Source organism: Pseudopodoces humilis, chromosome 5 (assembly GCF_049639895.1).
Source record: "Pseudopodoces humilis isolate 2021_Gansu_Grassland_sample_001 chromosome 5, ASM4963989v1, whole genome shotgun sequence".
In the NCBI taxonomy this organism is placed as follows: Eukaryota; Metazoa; Chordata; class Aves; order Passeriformes; family Paridae; genus Pseudopodoces; species Pseudopodoces humilis.
This window is the reverse complement of record NC_142204.1, coordinates 6,989,258-7,003,337: the sequence shown is the minus strand read 5'-3', so window position 1 is coordinate 7,003,337 and position 14,080 is coordinate 6,989,258. Positions and strand designations below refer to the sequence as shown.

General features: G+C 40.9%; 1 protein-coding gene across 2 annotated transcripts in view; it reads left to right on the top strand.

The window, feature by feature from the left end:
- PHF21B (PHD finger protein 21B) overlaps nucleotides 1-14,080 on the top strand; it is a 175,977-nt gene that overhangs the window by 24,236 nt on the left and 137,661 nt on the right. The window contains exon 4 of one of the 2 annotated variants that reach the window (XM_088055482.1): nucleotides 716-731. The exons of the other annotated variant lie outside the window; for it this stretch is intronic. Coding sequence (XP_087911608.1) covers nucleotides 716-731 — 16 coding nt within the window. The remainder of the gene's footprint in view (nucleotides 1-715; nucleotides 732-14,080) is intronic. 2 annotated transcript variants of the gene reach the window in all.

Here is a 14,080-nt window from a genome sequence, read left to right as displayed (position 1 = left end):
GATTTGAATTTGTAAAAATCGTGTCTAGAGTTTTGGAGCAGGACTGATTGACAGCATTTTAAGGACTTATTTCTGTTGTGACTCAAGACAAAGTACTGGCTGTTGGTTTCCCCTCAGAAAGCAGTTGGCTGCATAGATGGAAGTGGCTTGGTTTAGGATGGGAGAAAGTCCTCAAAAACAAGAAATGGTCTTAGAGTCTGATCTTTCAGGAATCTTAAAGATTTCCAAGGGCTGTATTGGTAATTTGGGGAATGAACTCCAACCTTATGTCAGTGTTCATTGTGTGCCTATAGCAAATTTTCCTCTGTGTTGCGCAGGACTCTGGGTGGAATAGTCAAGTTCACTTCAGTCCAGCAGCATGAATACTCTGAAACTGCCTGTTCACCTGCCTGAAACTCCTTTCCAGAACACGCAGATCTCTGGCACAGGTGAAAGTCTCCAGTAGAAGGGAACTTGTTAAAAATGTATAGAATGGTTCACTTTTTAAAGGAAGAAGTTCCATTACTTTCTCTTTTTTCTGTGTGAAGGAAAATCATATATTTACAAATGTAATTACAGATTTGGAAACCACATGTCAATTATTTTCTATTAAAGGAGCTTCCAGAAGCCTTTTAGGAGTCTCTTGATGTTAACCCAGGCACAGAAATGCAGGGCAGAACTTATGTCTGAAGAGCTTTCAGTTTAGAAAAAGACAGGTTATAGTTCCAGAGAGTAGCAGTTGAGGCTCAGAGGTATTTAGCTAGGCAGCCAAGGTTGTGCTGGGAAATTTGCAGCCAAGCTGGAAACTGAATCCAGGGCTTCTGTGTCTAGTTGATCAGTTTATTCACATGGGCATACGGTAAAGGTGCTGTTCTTCTACACTTCTGGGAGGGATGTGAGCATGCTCTGTCTCCCAAATGAAACCATTCAGTATGCCAAATAGTCTTCCTGGTGGCATTTTCTACTAGTTTTGTTGCAGTCTGAAATAAATGAAAAACAAAGGCCACTGGCCTCTTCAAACAGCCACAACAACAACAAAAAAAACTCCATAAACAAACACACAAAAAATCCCACCAAAAAAAAAACCAAAACCAAAAAACCCTATTCCCCCCCCCCCAAAAAAAACCCCAAAGCTTCATTTTCTATCCTTGATGAAATATATATTTGGAAGCAGCACAGCAAGTTGGAATAGTTTGATTTGATTAGCAAGTCTAAATGTATTAGCAGCAAGACAGAAACTGTATTACAGTTAGTGATAATTAGTTGCACTGATTACTTCAGACTGCAGTACTGTTTGACAGATGTGTTTCTGTGGTGCACTATTGAAAGAGGAGCGTGCTTTACCCTGTGGTGGTTCTTGGCTTTCCTTCTCATGATATCTTCATCTTGTCATTGTTTGCTGATGAAGTCTCCACCATGGCTACTACAATTTGTCGCTTGGCAAATACAAATACTCTCTTAGAAGTAAAGTTTAAACTGGGAAATAGTGATGCATGTGTTAATACTGATGCTTGACAGTCCTTGAGAAGGCCTCTTGTTCTCCATGGAAATGGTCACAGCCCAGCCCATCATCCCTGCTACTCCCCATCAGCCCTGCCCTTCAAGTCTCATCATCAAACCCTCATGAAGTACCACAAGAGCTGCTTCTTCAACTGGAGAAGACCTTGGATCAGATATCTTCACCGCACAGAGGAATCTGGCTTCCCTGCCTGCTCAGCCCTCAGTCTCTAACACACAGTAGCAACTACTAGTGACAGGATTTGTAAGAGGCTCCTTGGAATCAGATTAGGGAGAATAAAACTCTTTAGGGGACAATATCTCACAGGGAATTAACAACCTCTTCTGCTAGCTCACTCAGGTCCACCTGTGGCAGGGAAACATGTAAATCTAATTGCTGTTGTCTGACTGAGGAGCAAGCAGGAAGGAGAACAAGCATTCTGCAGCTACAGTTCATGAATCTGCTACCTCAGATTCACTGCTCTGTTAATCACAAGGTCCTGAAACATCTCTATGAATTGCAGGTGCTGCTTCAAAGAGAATCACTTCTCAGACTGGGTGTCCCTTTTATAGGCAGTTGCTCTGTGGAACATTGACTGTGGATCATTTGACACAATCATATTTTCCAGGAACTATATCAAGCTAACCTCAGTGGCTCAGCTTCATATTGTTAAACACATTAGACTCTGTCAATCATTCTGTTCCTTAGGAATAAACTGATACCATTTTGGATGTCTTGCTTTTGATGTGTGAGCAATAATCCCATTATCAGTCATCTAGAATAAAATGCATTATGGTATGTACTAATGTAAACCTATGCATTGTCTGTGAGCTATTTGGGGACAGATAAGCTAGAAATATGAATTTGTGCAAGCCAAATGTTTTCCATGTTTCTCCAAAACATACATCTTATGTTTCTGTACATGTGTTTTGCTTGTTGCTTCAAAGTAGTTCATAGACTCTGTGAAGTGCTTCTATCACTAAGCATGATAGGTCAAAGAAAAAGGGATCATTTAAATGTGTGACACAGCTGTTATTATGGCAGAAAAAGCCAGAGGTTGAACATTTGGGATTGCCCACAGAAAACATCTGAACATTGCCAGACAGCTAGCTCTGTAAGAAATGTCTTGGTTGCTAATACTACATGACCGGACACTTCATTGCCCTCAATTCATCTAGAATTATGTGTGTATTTCCAGCTGGATGAAGTTGTGAGGCAAACTTTAAATAGGAAAGATAAAATGTAAAGTCTGTCTTATTATTCTAGAGATGAGATATTTATGTCATTTGCCAATAAGGCTGTATTTCTGGAGGTTTCTTTTGGCAGGTCACCTATCCTTAGTTACTGCTCTGATAATACTGAGCACTGAAGGATTTTCCTGTGTTGTGATGTCCTGGGGATCACTGTATTACTTGTATCTTGTACGGTTCTTAGGGCTTGTAGTTAGCCTGCAGTGTAAAATCAGGGTAATGGTGTGGCAAGTAGGGAAGGATTAGCTAAGCTAACTTGTGAAGAAATGTTAGGAGAGATTTTTTTGCCGAGTTTTTTTTTTCTGATGGGATTCTGCCCTTCTACAGAACTCTGGGCAACCTGTGTTGGTGCTTACTGGCTTTTCTGGCTGTGCAGCATTTCCCAGGGGAGCTCAGCACATGTCAGGACAAAGCCCAGAGCTTGGAGTGAGCAGAGGTCAAGAGAACAATCTCAGAGGTTGGGGCAAGAATGTCAAATGGAATAAATTTGAGGAATACATAAGAAAGAGAGAGTGGGGGACTGTGCAGAAGGCAGGAGTGGAGGAGGCTGAGTGCTTAGAAGGCTGATGGCAACTCACCATGGCTCTGGCTCACCACAGGTGCTGAACATCCTTTGCCAGCTCAGAGCCCTCCTTCAGGATTACAGCTGTCCCACTTCTTGTCATCCAACTTCAATAAAAGATTTTGCTTCTGCATTTCCCTCTCTTCGTCAGCTCTCCAAGCAATTAATAAGCAGAAATTAATACCAAACTCCCCAAGCCCTTGCTGTAGATAAGTCTTGTCCCCTTTTCCTCTTTTCACACATGGGTGAGGAAAAGTATGGGGCTTAAGTGGTGTGACTAAAGTCAGGATAAGAGTTTGTGTCAGGAGTGGGAAGAGATCTTACTGGTATGTAGACTCACAGAGACTTTTTGCAGTTAATAGTCCCATGAAAGCAAAAGCTTATAGATATGTTTATGGATCTGGACCTTATTCTGAACAGCTGCGTGGTCTTTGTGGTATCTACCTAGTCAGCAGAAGGCATTTCACTGAAATAATTATGCCCATGTGGTTTTGCAGCTGTAGCAAAAAGGAACTGCACAGTATCTCTTTAAATAGTATATGAGGTCTGCATGTTCCCAGTGCAAATGGAATACTTTTCTCTAGCTTGAGCCTTACAAGCTTATAAAGTGAGTTGGTTGTCATAATCAGTGGAAGGCCATCTGTGAATGCATGGCTTCCTTGGAGCATTTGTGTGTAAACGACAATGTCCTGACAACAGTCGACAGAAAACTTCATTTACTTACTGGAATTATAGAAGGTGGCAAATTTATTGGTCAATTTAGTAGAAATTTAAGTGAAGGAGAAAAGGAGTAGGTGAAATTAATCATGCTATGAAGATCTTTGAATATGGAAAAATTGGATTTTAGGAATTATATGTAACTTTAAAAAGGCTTTAAAAGAGACATAAGGTAACCTGTCTGTCTGTCTTGGTTTGAAAAGACAGGTGTCTGCTAAGGAAGGTAGAAACCTCCTTCGAAATGGAAAAAATGTAAACCACTCCCCCGTTCTTCCAAATTATTATAATCTTGAAATCAAGGGGCTCTCAGGCAAAGATATGGGAATAGGAATAACAGCTCTTTACTAAGAAAATTAAAATAAAAAAATAATTCAGTAACACAAAAAACCAACCCACTGTCAGAGTCAGAATACAGCCTGACACCCTGTTGGTCAGGGTGTTGGTAGTAGTATGATTAAATGATGACAGATTTGGTTCTGTTGAAGCAATGATCTTGCAGTTTTCCTTTGAAGGTTTGGTGGTGTAGATGGGTCTAGTTTTTCCTCTGAGAATCCAATGGAGAAAGGCTGCTGTGGTGTTCCAAGTCTCAGGTTATATCCAGGTAGGAATGCTTGGCTCCTCCCCCTGGGTGGAGCATCTCCCAATGGGATGATGTAATTTTATCAGTCATGCAGTGAGACTCAAAGGCCCATTAACAGAAGATATCCCCCAGTTATGAGGGGGTAATGAAAAGAGATAAAAACCACTGCCCCACCTGGTTTTAACAGGTAGTAATAAAATCCATACTTATGGTTACATATTGCATTGCAACCCAAGACACTGTCATGCTCAATTTCTCTTGATTTTTGTCAGGTCACCTGCACAGGCCATTAAACTGATTGTCTTGGGATATATGCTAGAGATGGAGTAAACTACCTAATATTAATTTAAGAAAAGGTGATAACGGTATCATGTTGACAGTGTACATTTAGAGCGATCAACAGTGGCAACTGTTTCTTTGGAAGCTATGAAACCTAAGACCATGAATTTTTATTAAGGAAAAAAAAAATTAGAGACATGGCTAAAAATTAAATTAGGACAGCTTTATACCAAGCTATTAAAAATGGTGTTTTTAGAAACCATTAGTTGGTTTCTTGCACTGATCAGTGTGTTGCATTAAGGGCCTGTCACAACCTGCTGTACTTGTTGCAGAAGCCATCAGAAAGCCTGGAGAAACTGAATCAGCTCAGATCCCAACTTCACAGCTACATCTTTCCTTAGTTACTTGGCCAAATGACAGTACCTCTAGCACTCATGGTATCTTAACAACCAAGTCTGTTGTTATTATGACAATATAAGTCTGAAGTTATATTTCACTTTGTAGTTTGAGTATTAACTTCTGTGTATACTCCAATATACACCAATATGTGTACATTGGCATGTAATCTCTACGTATATATGAATGTAATTTCAGCATGAGCACAAGAGAGCTTTAGCATCCCTGCAAATTTTTGTCTTTGAAACTGACTTACAGAACATCCTTAAAATAGAGACTCCAACTGAGTTATTTTAAAATGCGTAATTTTAAAATATAAAAGCTTTATTCTATATCCCCACGGATGCTTCTAACTCTTTTGCCAAGAGGAAGTCAATGGATATGAGCATAACTACCTCAGATAGCTGCTGCTTGAGACAGCTAATCGAAAGCAAAACTCTCAACCCATCTAGACAAAAGCTGCTGTCAAATGTACAGCAAAGTTCACTTAAAAAGGGAACAGTTTTCCCTTTGCCTCTGTAGTTCAGTTAAAACAGTTAGTCACCATTTGTACCCTTAATAGATACAGTAATTTCACTGTTTTTTGAAGCCGATAATGTTTCTTTAACTACAGTATTACAGATCACACTGTCTCTTATACAGCCGGTCACCCTTAATAAATCTGTTTTGAAAAATCATGTGGTGGTTGTGAAATATATGACAAGTGTCTTATCAGATCTAATCTTTATATAAAACATACTTAGTGGTGTTCACTACGTCCTACTTGCCCTGTTGAATTTCAATTACTATCACATTTAGGAAATTCTGATCTAAAGTGCCCTTCTAGGTGGAATGGAATGTTGCCTTTATTTAAAAGAGCCATTTTTCTTTCTCTTTCACTTTATAGTATTGTTTGATACCCAGTGTCCTTTGCTAAGTCACCCTGTGAAGTATGACAGAACAAATGACCACCAGCATAAAGGGGTGCAGCCAGGTATCTTATGGTGCCTGTGTGCAGCTGTATTAGGAAATTGAAAGGAGCTTGTAGTCAATGCAGCTTTTTCTATTCCATTTGCAAATGAAAAATTCCCTAGAAGTGCCTGACCTTACCCCTTGAAGTAGACATTTGCTACTGTTCATGGACAGGGAATATATAGCAATGGTGATTGTTTTTTAGAACTTGTTACTGCTGTGCTCAGAATTATGTGCCCAAAGTCATTGGAAATAATGCAGTTGTGTTTTAGCACTGTGAATATCCAACTACACACCTCAAAGATTTGTCTATATAAAAATGTTAGCAAAATATAACTGTGTTTTCATATATTACACCTGAACAGTTCCTTTCTGGATGTTGTGCACTGGAAACTTCTGCAAATTCCCTCTCCTTTTGTAGGAGAGCATATCTGTTGGCTTGCTTTCTTAGCACAATGTAGCCACATAAAGCATCACTGGCTTCAATTTCCTCCTGAACCTCTTTAACTTTAATCTTGTAACCTCCTGCTCTCTCTAGTACTGCTTCCCAGTTATCAGGCAAGAGCAGGGGGTCACCAGGGTTTTCAGAATTTGATTAGCGCCGTTGTTATGAATAATTCAGATTGTTTGGTACCAGCACAAGTGATCCAAGTAGCAATTTGAAAAATCTGATTTAGGATTTAATATCTCTGAAAAAAAAAATTAATTAGTGCTGCTGCTGAGGGCTCTTGACTTTGTCCATTCATATTGATGAATTTAGTGCCAGGGAAAAGCAGGATTGAAACAATCCAGCAAAAACAAGTGTTTCTGTGGCAGAGCCCATATTCTGTTACAGATACCCAGGGTGCACATGCTCCTTCCTCCCTGTTCCAGTCCAGCTCTTTCACTGTGTGCCCTTTTCTTTCTGAAGAGCAAGTTCCTGAAAATCCATGTAGGTGTAGTAACACACTGCTGTCATTAATGGAAGGTGTTCTTTAAGTGATCATGTGCCCATTATATAGTTTTTTGTGATTCTGATAGGTGTCAGTCTGCTGTGACTAAGTACAGCTTGGAAGCTTTCATGCTATGAAAATCTACCAAAGTCCAATTGGTAGATCTTTCTAAGAAAATAAGAACCTGCACTTCACCTTTGAGCATTAGTTGTAGGTGTGTTCTGACAGGGACCCATCTCAATGGGTCCTTGCTTCCCACCTGAGAGAGCCCAGACATGTTAGAGCCTCAGCTTGGATTCAGTAGGGTGGGGCAACCACAAGACAATTTCTAGCTTTGCAGAGGCAGCAGTGTTTTGCACAGTGCCTGTTTGCTGTGCCCCTCTGCTCCACTGGCTGCCACTGACAGCTGCTGAGGAGCCCTCTGTCCTGGCTAGTGTTGGTCAGGCATTCTCTTGGCAGTGCCAGCATTATGCACACCCAGCAATGTTCCAGGCTCTATCCCTGTCAGTTCTATGCAAATCCTCAGCGCTGATGTCAACGCCAGTTTGGTTTTTATAGACTGGTGACAGTAACAGCCCTCAATATTAAACACACGTACACATACACAGTTACAGCAATGATTACTCTAGATGTTCAGCTAGTCATAATATTTGCACTTGGCATGATAAGGAGCTTTGAATGATAATAGCACTATAGTAGAAGCTTGTTAAAGTGACAGTAACCCTGGTGTCAATACGGAGTGGTGCACTGGCGCGTGCGTTCCTACAGCTTTCCCACAGACTACATCTCTCCGTTTGTTCTATGCAATGTGTAGAAAAAGAAAGTGCTTGAGGATCCTATGTGAAACCCTCTAAACTTCTTTCAGAGTGTCATCTGCTCTAAGGCAGCACTGAGGCATGAGAAAGAGTGCAGTCATTAGGGACCTTTTTCTATGTGAGACTTGATTCATCAAAATAATCCAGTCCTGACGTAGGATAATCATCTCAATAGATACCGCTTTTATTTACTGACAGCAAAGAGACTCTCAGCTCTCATTCTGCTTCTTTGACTAGTACCAGCTGCAAAGGGGAGCAAGTAAGAGCCACGTTGTCATGTCATGGCAGCATTTTGTGTTTTGACTTTTTGTTTTGGCTAAAGTGAAACTTCAGCAGAGGAGTAACAGCAACCATCCCAAACCCTGTGTCTTTTTCCAAAATGTAACCATGCAGACTGGCTTCTATTTTAGAAATTCACTTGTGTCAGTAAGACCCAGGATATTTCCACTGTCGAGTGAGCAGAGGCCAGCTCCTTGAACTTGCTGGCAAGGTTAGTGCTTGGGTGCCATTGCACCCATGGATGTCATTCAGTAAACCCAAGCCAACTTCCCAAAGTGGCATGGGCTAGCCAGAGTTCTCCTGGTGCTCTAGGTTCTTTGTCAGCTTCCAGAATTCTGAATGCCTTGTTAATGCAGGATTGTCTTTATGCAGTCACTGTTACAGCCAAGTCTGTCAGCACCTGAAAGCTCCTCTTCTCAGGTCTTTCTTTGTGTGCACAGCTGCAAAAACTTGGTCTGTGCTGTACTTGGGAAACATTCAGCCCACGATAGTGTCTACTGGCCCTTTGGATTTTGGAAAGAGATTAAATGAAATATGTTTCAGTGGTTGAAATACTGTAATGGCTGTGTTATTGCCTTCAGGTTCTGCCAGCAGCATGGTGTGAGGATGATCTGCAGAAACACTGGGTTTTAGTAGCCCCAGCTTTTGCAGTCATGCACCCGTTCCTGTCTGGTGGGCATAAGGGAGACTGACTGCAGTGCTGGGCAACAGAATGTGTAGAGAGAGCTCCTTGGAAAAAAAATTAAATATATGCCTGAAAACATGTAAATAACTACAAAATTACTAAAAATAGATATTTATATAAGTATATGGAAGACTAATAAATGAATGCTTTTGAATTTTTAATTTTTTTTAAAGTGACTTTTTTATATCCAAGAGGCTTCTCTGGTAAGTAACAGGCACCTTTGAACTAGTCTTTAATTTGACCTATCTTCAAGAAAGCTCTTCCCTTGTATTAATGGAACCCCTTGGATCACCCAAGCCATTTGTCAGGGATTGTAACACCCATGTCTCCTCTTCCACAGCCACCTTTCTGATGCTATTAAGAGGGATGTAGGAATCACAGGACTTACTTAACCCAGAACAAACACTAATGAAACAAATCTAGTGATTTCAAATGGATTTCTTGTTAAAGCTGATGGTCTACAAGTAAAAATCACATTTGGAGCAGGCTGTATTGGCAGATAATGTCCCTTTAACACCATTTTATGACTTGGTCTTCCTTTCATCACGAATAACTGAGATTAGAGCCCATTATTTGCCCAGGAAACCCACAGAAGTCCCTAACTAAATTACTCACCTCAGTATCCTCACCCAGGAGAAAAAGTTTTTTCCTTAAGCCATTTTTTTTAACATTTAGTGTGCATTTTTATTCAAGTTCTGTGTTTAATATGCAATATTTCAGTTTCCATATATATTGTATATGTGCTTCTTTTGAATGTTTGGAACAGCTCTTTTCAAATTGAGTTTCAATTTTGTTTTACTTTTGAAAGAAATAATGGATACTAGGCAATTCATTTGTGTTAAAAAAGAATATGTGAGGGGTTTGAATAATTTGACAAAAGACAGAATATTCTGATTTGAGACTATCATTTGCATCATTTGTTGTGAAATTTGAAAAACATGGAACAGTTATACTCTGAGCCAACAGATATTTCTTTTTCTAGACAAAAATCAATTGAAGTGCTGACAAGATACTTGTTTTATTATCCTTTACCATCTTGAGTGCATGTGTACAGCTACTTAACTAATGCTAGAGGTTGAGGGTGTCTATTAAATGTCACAAAATTCAGTGTGTTCATGCAGATTAATTATGTTAGTATTTTGCAGTTTAAGTTCATATGTTATAATATTGTGCTTATTTCAAAATCACTGAAGCATTACAGGGTGATTGTAATTATCCCAGAAATAGCTATTATGCATATACAGAAATAGAGTTAAAATATTAAAGTTTGGAAGTGTATCAAGCATGTCTTAATATGGAATTGCAACATTTAGCCACATTTAACTCTGTATTCAAGCAATGTCTGGCCTTAGCCATCCACTTGGGATTTCTAGTTTCCTGGTTGCAGCACTAGTTTTGATTGATCTAGTTTGTTTCAAAACACAGGGGGGCTTTTGTCCTTTCTTATTTTTATGTTTGTGTTTCTGCTATCAGTTCAGGATGGAATAAAGGTGACCTGATTTTCTGTCACACACCATGCTAAAATATACAAGAGAGGTGGTACCACCTGTAAGAGCTGAGATAGCATTGGCTGTGACATTTTAAGACAAATAATGGGAGCACAAAATTGCTACTTCCTTTTTGTAACTTCCTAGGAATTGTGACAATTCCTATGGATGTCAGTCACAGCTCAAGATTCTTTCTCCTTATTTTTACAGAAACCCAGATCAAAAAAAGGATGTATCCAGTCTCAAGATCTTAAAGTCTAAGTTACCTTAATTTATAATAAAAATCAGCATGCAGGGTTATTATGGTCTGAAATGATACAATGAGGTACTTTTAGAAGGAACTGACTTCTAGACAAGTATGATAATATATTTTTATATGAATAATAAAATTAATTTTAAATTAAGAAAAGTGAACTGTGTTACTTGCAGTTGTGAAACGCCAGTACTGAAACTCCAGTAAAACCTTGATATGCTGGTTTTGCAGTAATTGATTTTTGGTGAAAAGGCTAAGGTCAGACACAGAAGTGATTTTTCTGTGAGGAGTACTAGCAGCTTCCTCCATGCATGGCAACACCAATAGCTGGTTAGCTCTGAGGATGGGTGTGCTGCTAAGCCAATTAGAAAGGCTGGACATGCCTCTATGAATCATATTTAAGAATGAAAAAAATGTGTGAAGTTCTTTCTTCCTCCCTTGGAGGTGCAGCCCCGGGCTGGCACCTGAGATCCTGCTGCTGAAAAAGCCATCCCATGCTGTGAGCTGAGATCCAGGGCTGAGATCAGCAACTGGAGCAACCCCAGTGCCCAGCAGGGATCACACGGCCAACAGCGAGAGGCAATTCCCCAGTGCAAAGCTGGGACGAGATTAACCTTTTCAGTGCTGCAGAACTCTATAAAGTCTTTTAAATTAATAGAGCTTGAAAACAGATGAACCTACAGATACCAATTCTCTCCTGAATCAGAGAAAAGAAAAAGACACATGAGGAGAACAGCATGGAAACACCAAGGTCAGTGGAGAGGGAGGAGGAAGAGGAGATGCTCCAGGCCTTGGAGCTGGAATTCTTCTCCAAACCGTGGTGAAGACTATAGACACCAGACTATTTCCCTGTAATTCATAAAGCTTATAGGGGGATGCAGCATTCACCTGCAGCCTGTGGTGACTGGATGTAGAGGATGTAGATACTAAAAAAGCTGTGCTCTGACTTGAACAGAGAGAGAGAGAGAACTTTTGCTTTCAGATATAGAAGAAGAGAACTCTTTGCTTCTATATTAGAACAACTCATACTTAAAAATTGTACCCCATAATCCAAACTGACCACAAAAGGTAGTTGTGGGAACACTGCCAGACCATGGGAGGGATTCCATGTGCAAGCACGGCAGACTGCTTAGCCATGAAATTAAAACCAGAAGAAACTGTTTCCTGTGGCATGGCAGGAGAGACTCCTCTCCCTAAGCTAACTGAAGAAAGACTTACTTATAGAAGTGGTAGACTGACTTAAAATCCCAGGTTTTGTCTCTTTACATTGGTGGGAAAGAAAGAGGGGCTGGCAGAGGAAAGGTGCTGTGAGGTTTATTTTAGTTCTTATCATTCTTTTAATTATTTTAATAACATTTTCTTTATACTTTTTTAAGGTTTTGAGCCTGTTGTTGCCCTTAAAGTATCCTTATCTCACCCCCTGAGCTCAATTTTTAATCAATCTTTATGCCTCCTCTGCTTAATTAGAGCAGAAGAGGATGAGTAGATGATTTTTGTGAGTGCACTGGTGTTTGGTAAATGGTCAACCTGCTACACTTAAGTGTTCTGGAGTCTTTTTTTAAGGAGTAGTAGCTTGTCATTAAAACCCTGACTGGTAATTGTGTTGTGTGACTTTTTATCATCCAGTCTCTCCACTGGGCAGTTTGCAGTCAGTGTGTGCTACAATAAGCTCTAGCTGGATAAGCTTGGTGGAAACAGCATGTTTTAAGCAAATTTGTCCTGAGCACAATGTTCTTTAATACCTTTCCTGAATTATTAGAAGTAGTTTAAAAGGGGAGTTGCACTGGTTCCCCTTTTTTGGGCAGGATTCAAAGCTCAGGGAAACCAAACCTATTAACTGCAGAGGTTCACACCTGTCATGTCTATTTCTTAGAGAAGGGTCTCAAAGCTCTGTCTCTCTTTCCCTTCCTTCAGGACAGGGTGAATGCCTTGCCCCTGTGGCCTCACCTTGAGTACACTGGGCAATTTTGGGCACCAGAATATAAGAAAGATGGAGAGTGCTCAAAGGAGGATACAAAGATGGGGAAAAGTCTGGAGGAGCCACACAAGGTATGGCTGAGGTCACTGTGTCTGTTCAGCTGGAGAAGACTGAGGTCAGACTCACCAGTGGCTGCAGCTCCTCCCAAGGGGCAGCAGAGAGGCAGCTCTGCTCTCTGTGACCAGGGACAGGACCTGAGGGAATGGCTGGAATAGTCAGGGGAGGTTTAGGTTGGATATCAAGAAAAAGTTTTTCTGCCAGAGGATGGTCAGGCACTGAACAGGCTCCCCAGGGTTTGGTCATGGCCCCAAGGCTGCCAGAGCTCAAGGAGTGTTTGGACAACATTCAGACACAGGATGGGATGGTTGGGGTGTCCTGGGCAGGGCTAGGAGCTGGACACAATGATCCTTGGGTGACCTTTCCAGCTCAGGACATTCTATATTATATGATTCTAAGTGTTCCAGTCCAGAATCATCTGTGCCAGAAGCAGCACATTAGTCAGGTCCATGCTTTGCTGCTTAGCTGGCTGAGACAGAGGTTTGCAGAGCTGGGGCAGCTCAAGACAGCAGTGCTGGTCGAAAATGCACTGCCTTACAAGAGTGATTCTCCTAGAGGCTTTCTTCATCTGGCTTGTGATTCAGATTGGTGCTGAAATCCAATGACTAATGTTCAGCTAGGTTTTGAAAATATTTCTCAGTATTGCTCTATTCCCATTGGTGTCAGGAGCTGGTGGATGCCAGGATGCTGACTGGAGAGGAAAGCAGTGGTGTCACTAGAGATGCCAAGAGCTATAACTTTCCTTGGGAGGTCAAGAAAAGTTGGGATCAGCTAGGAAATTTTAGGTTGAAATATTGCTGTTTTCCAGAGACCACAGCTCCCAACATCCCTCGAAAGATTTATATCTCTTTGTTTACTGCTGCCTTTGTATCCAGGTTTTGGTAATTTCTAACATCTGTGCATTGTCAGCCCAATGACAATAGACTGTGATTATTATAGCACCCTTCTCAGCTGCAATAGCTGCAGGAGGTTTTCAGTGGTGTATTATTGTGTGAGTGCAAAAAGAAGTACAGCTGTTGAAGTAGTTGCTGCTTTGAAGAGGAAGCAGGGAGGGAGATGTAAACTGTACCAGCAGGTTAGGCTTAGAGTCATTGGATGGTGAGTGTTTGTGGACAGGTGATGAGGAATCAAAATTCCTGTGGAAAGGAAAAGCAGTCAGGATGCTGACATTTCAGTGCCTGTCCAGTTACAGTGTGCCCTCAAGTCTGTTGTCCTGCCTGTGCATAATATCCCCTGAATAGCCTGGCTTGGGCCTTGGGACAGTGGACTGCCTCATGCTGAGTTTGTGCAGTGTCTCTGATGTGGGGATTGGTCTCACTTGAGGTCTCCTAGATGCAGTGTGTGGGACCACCTCCAAAGCTCAGGCACAGCTCCCCAAGGCC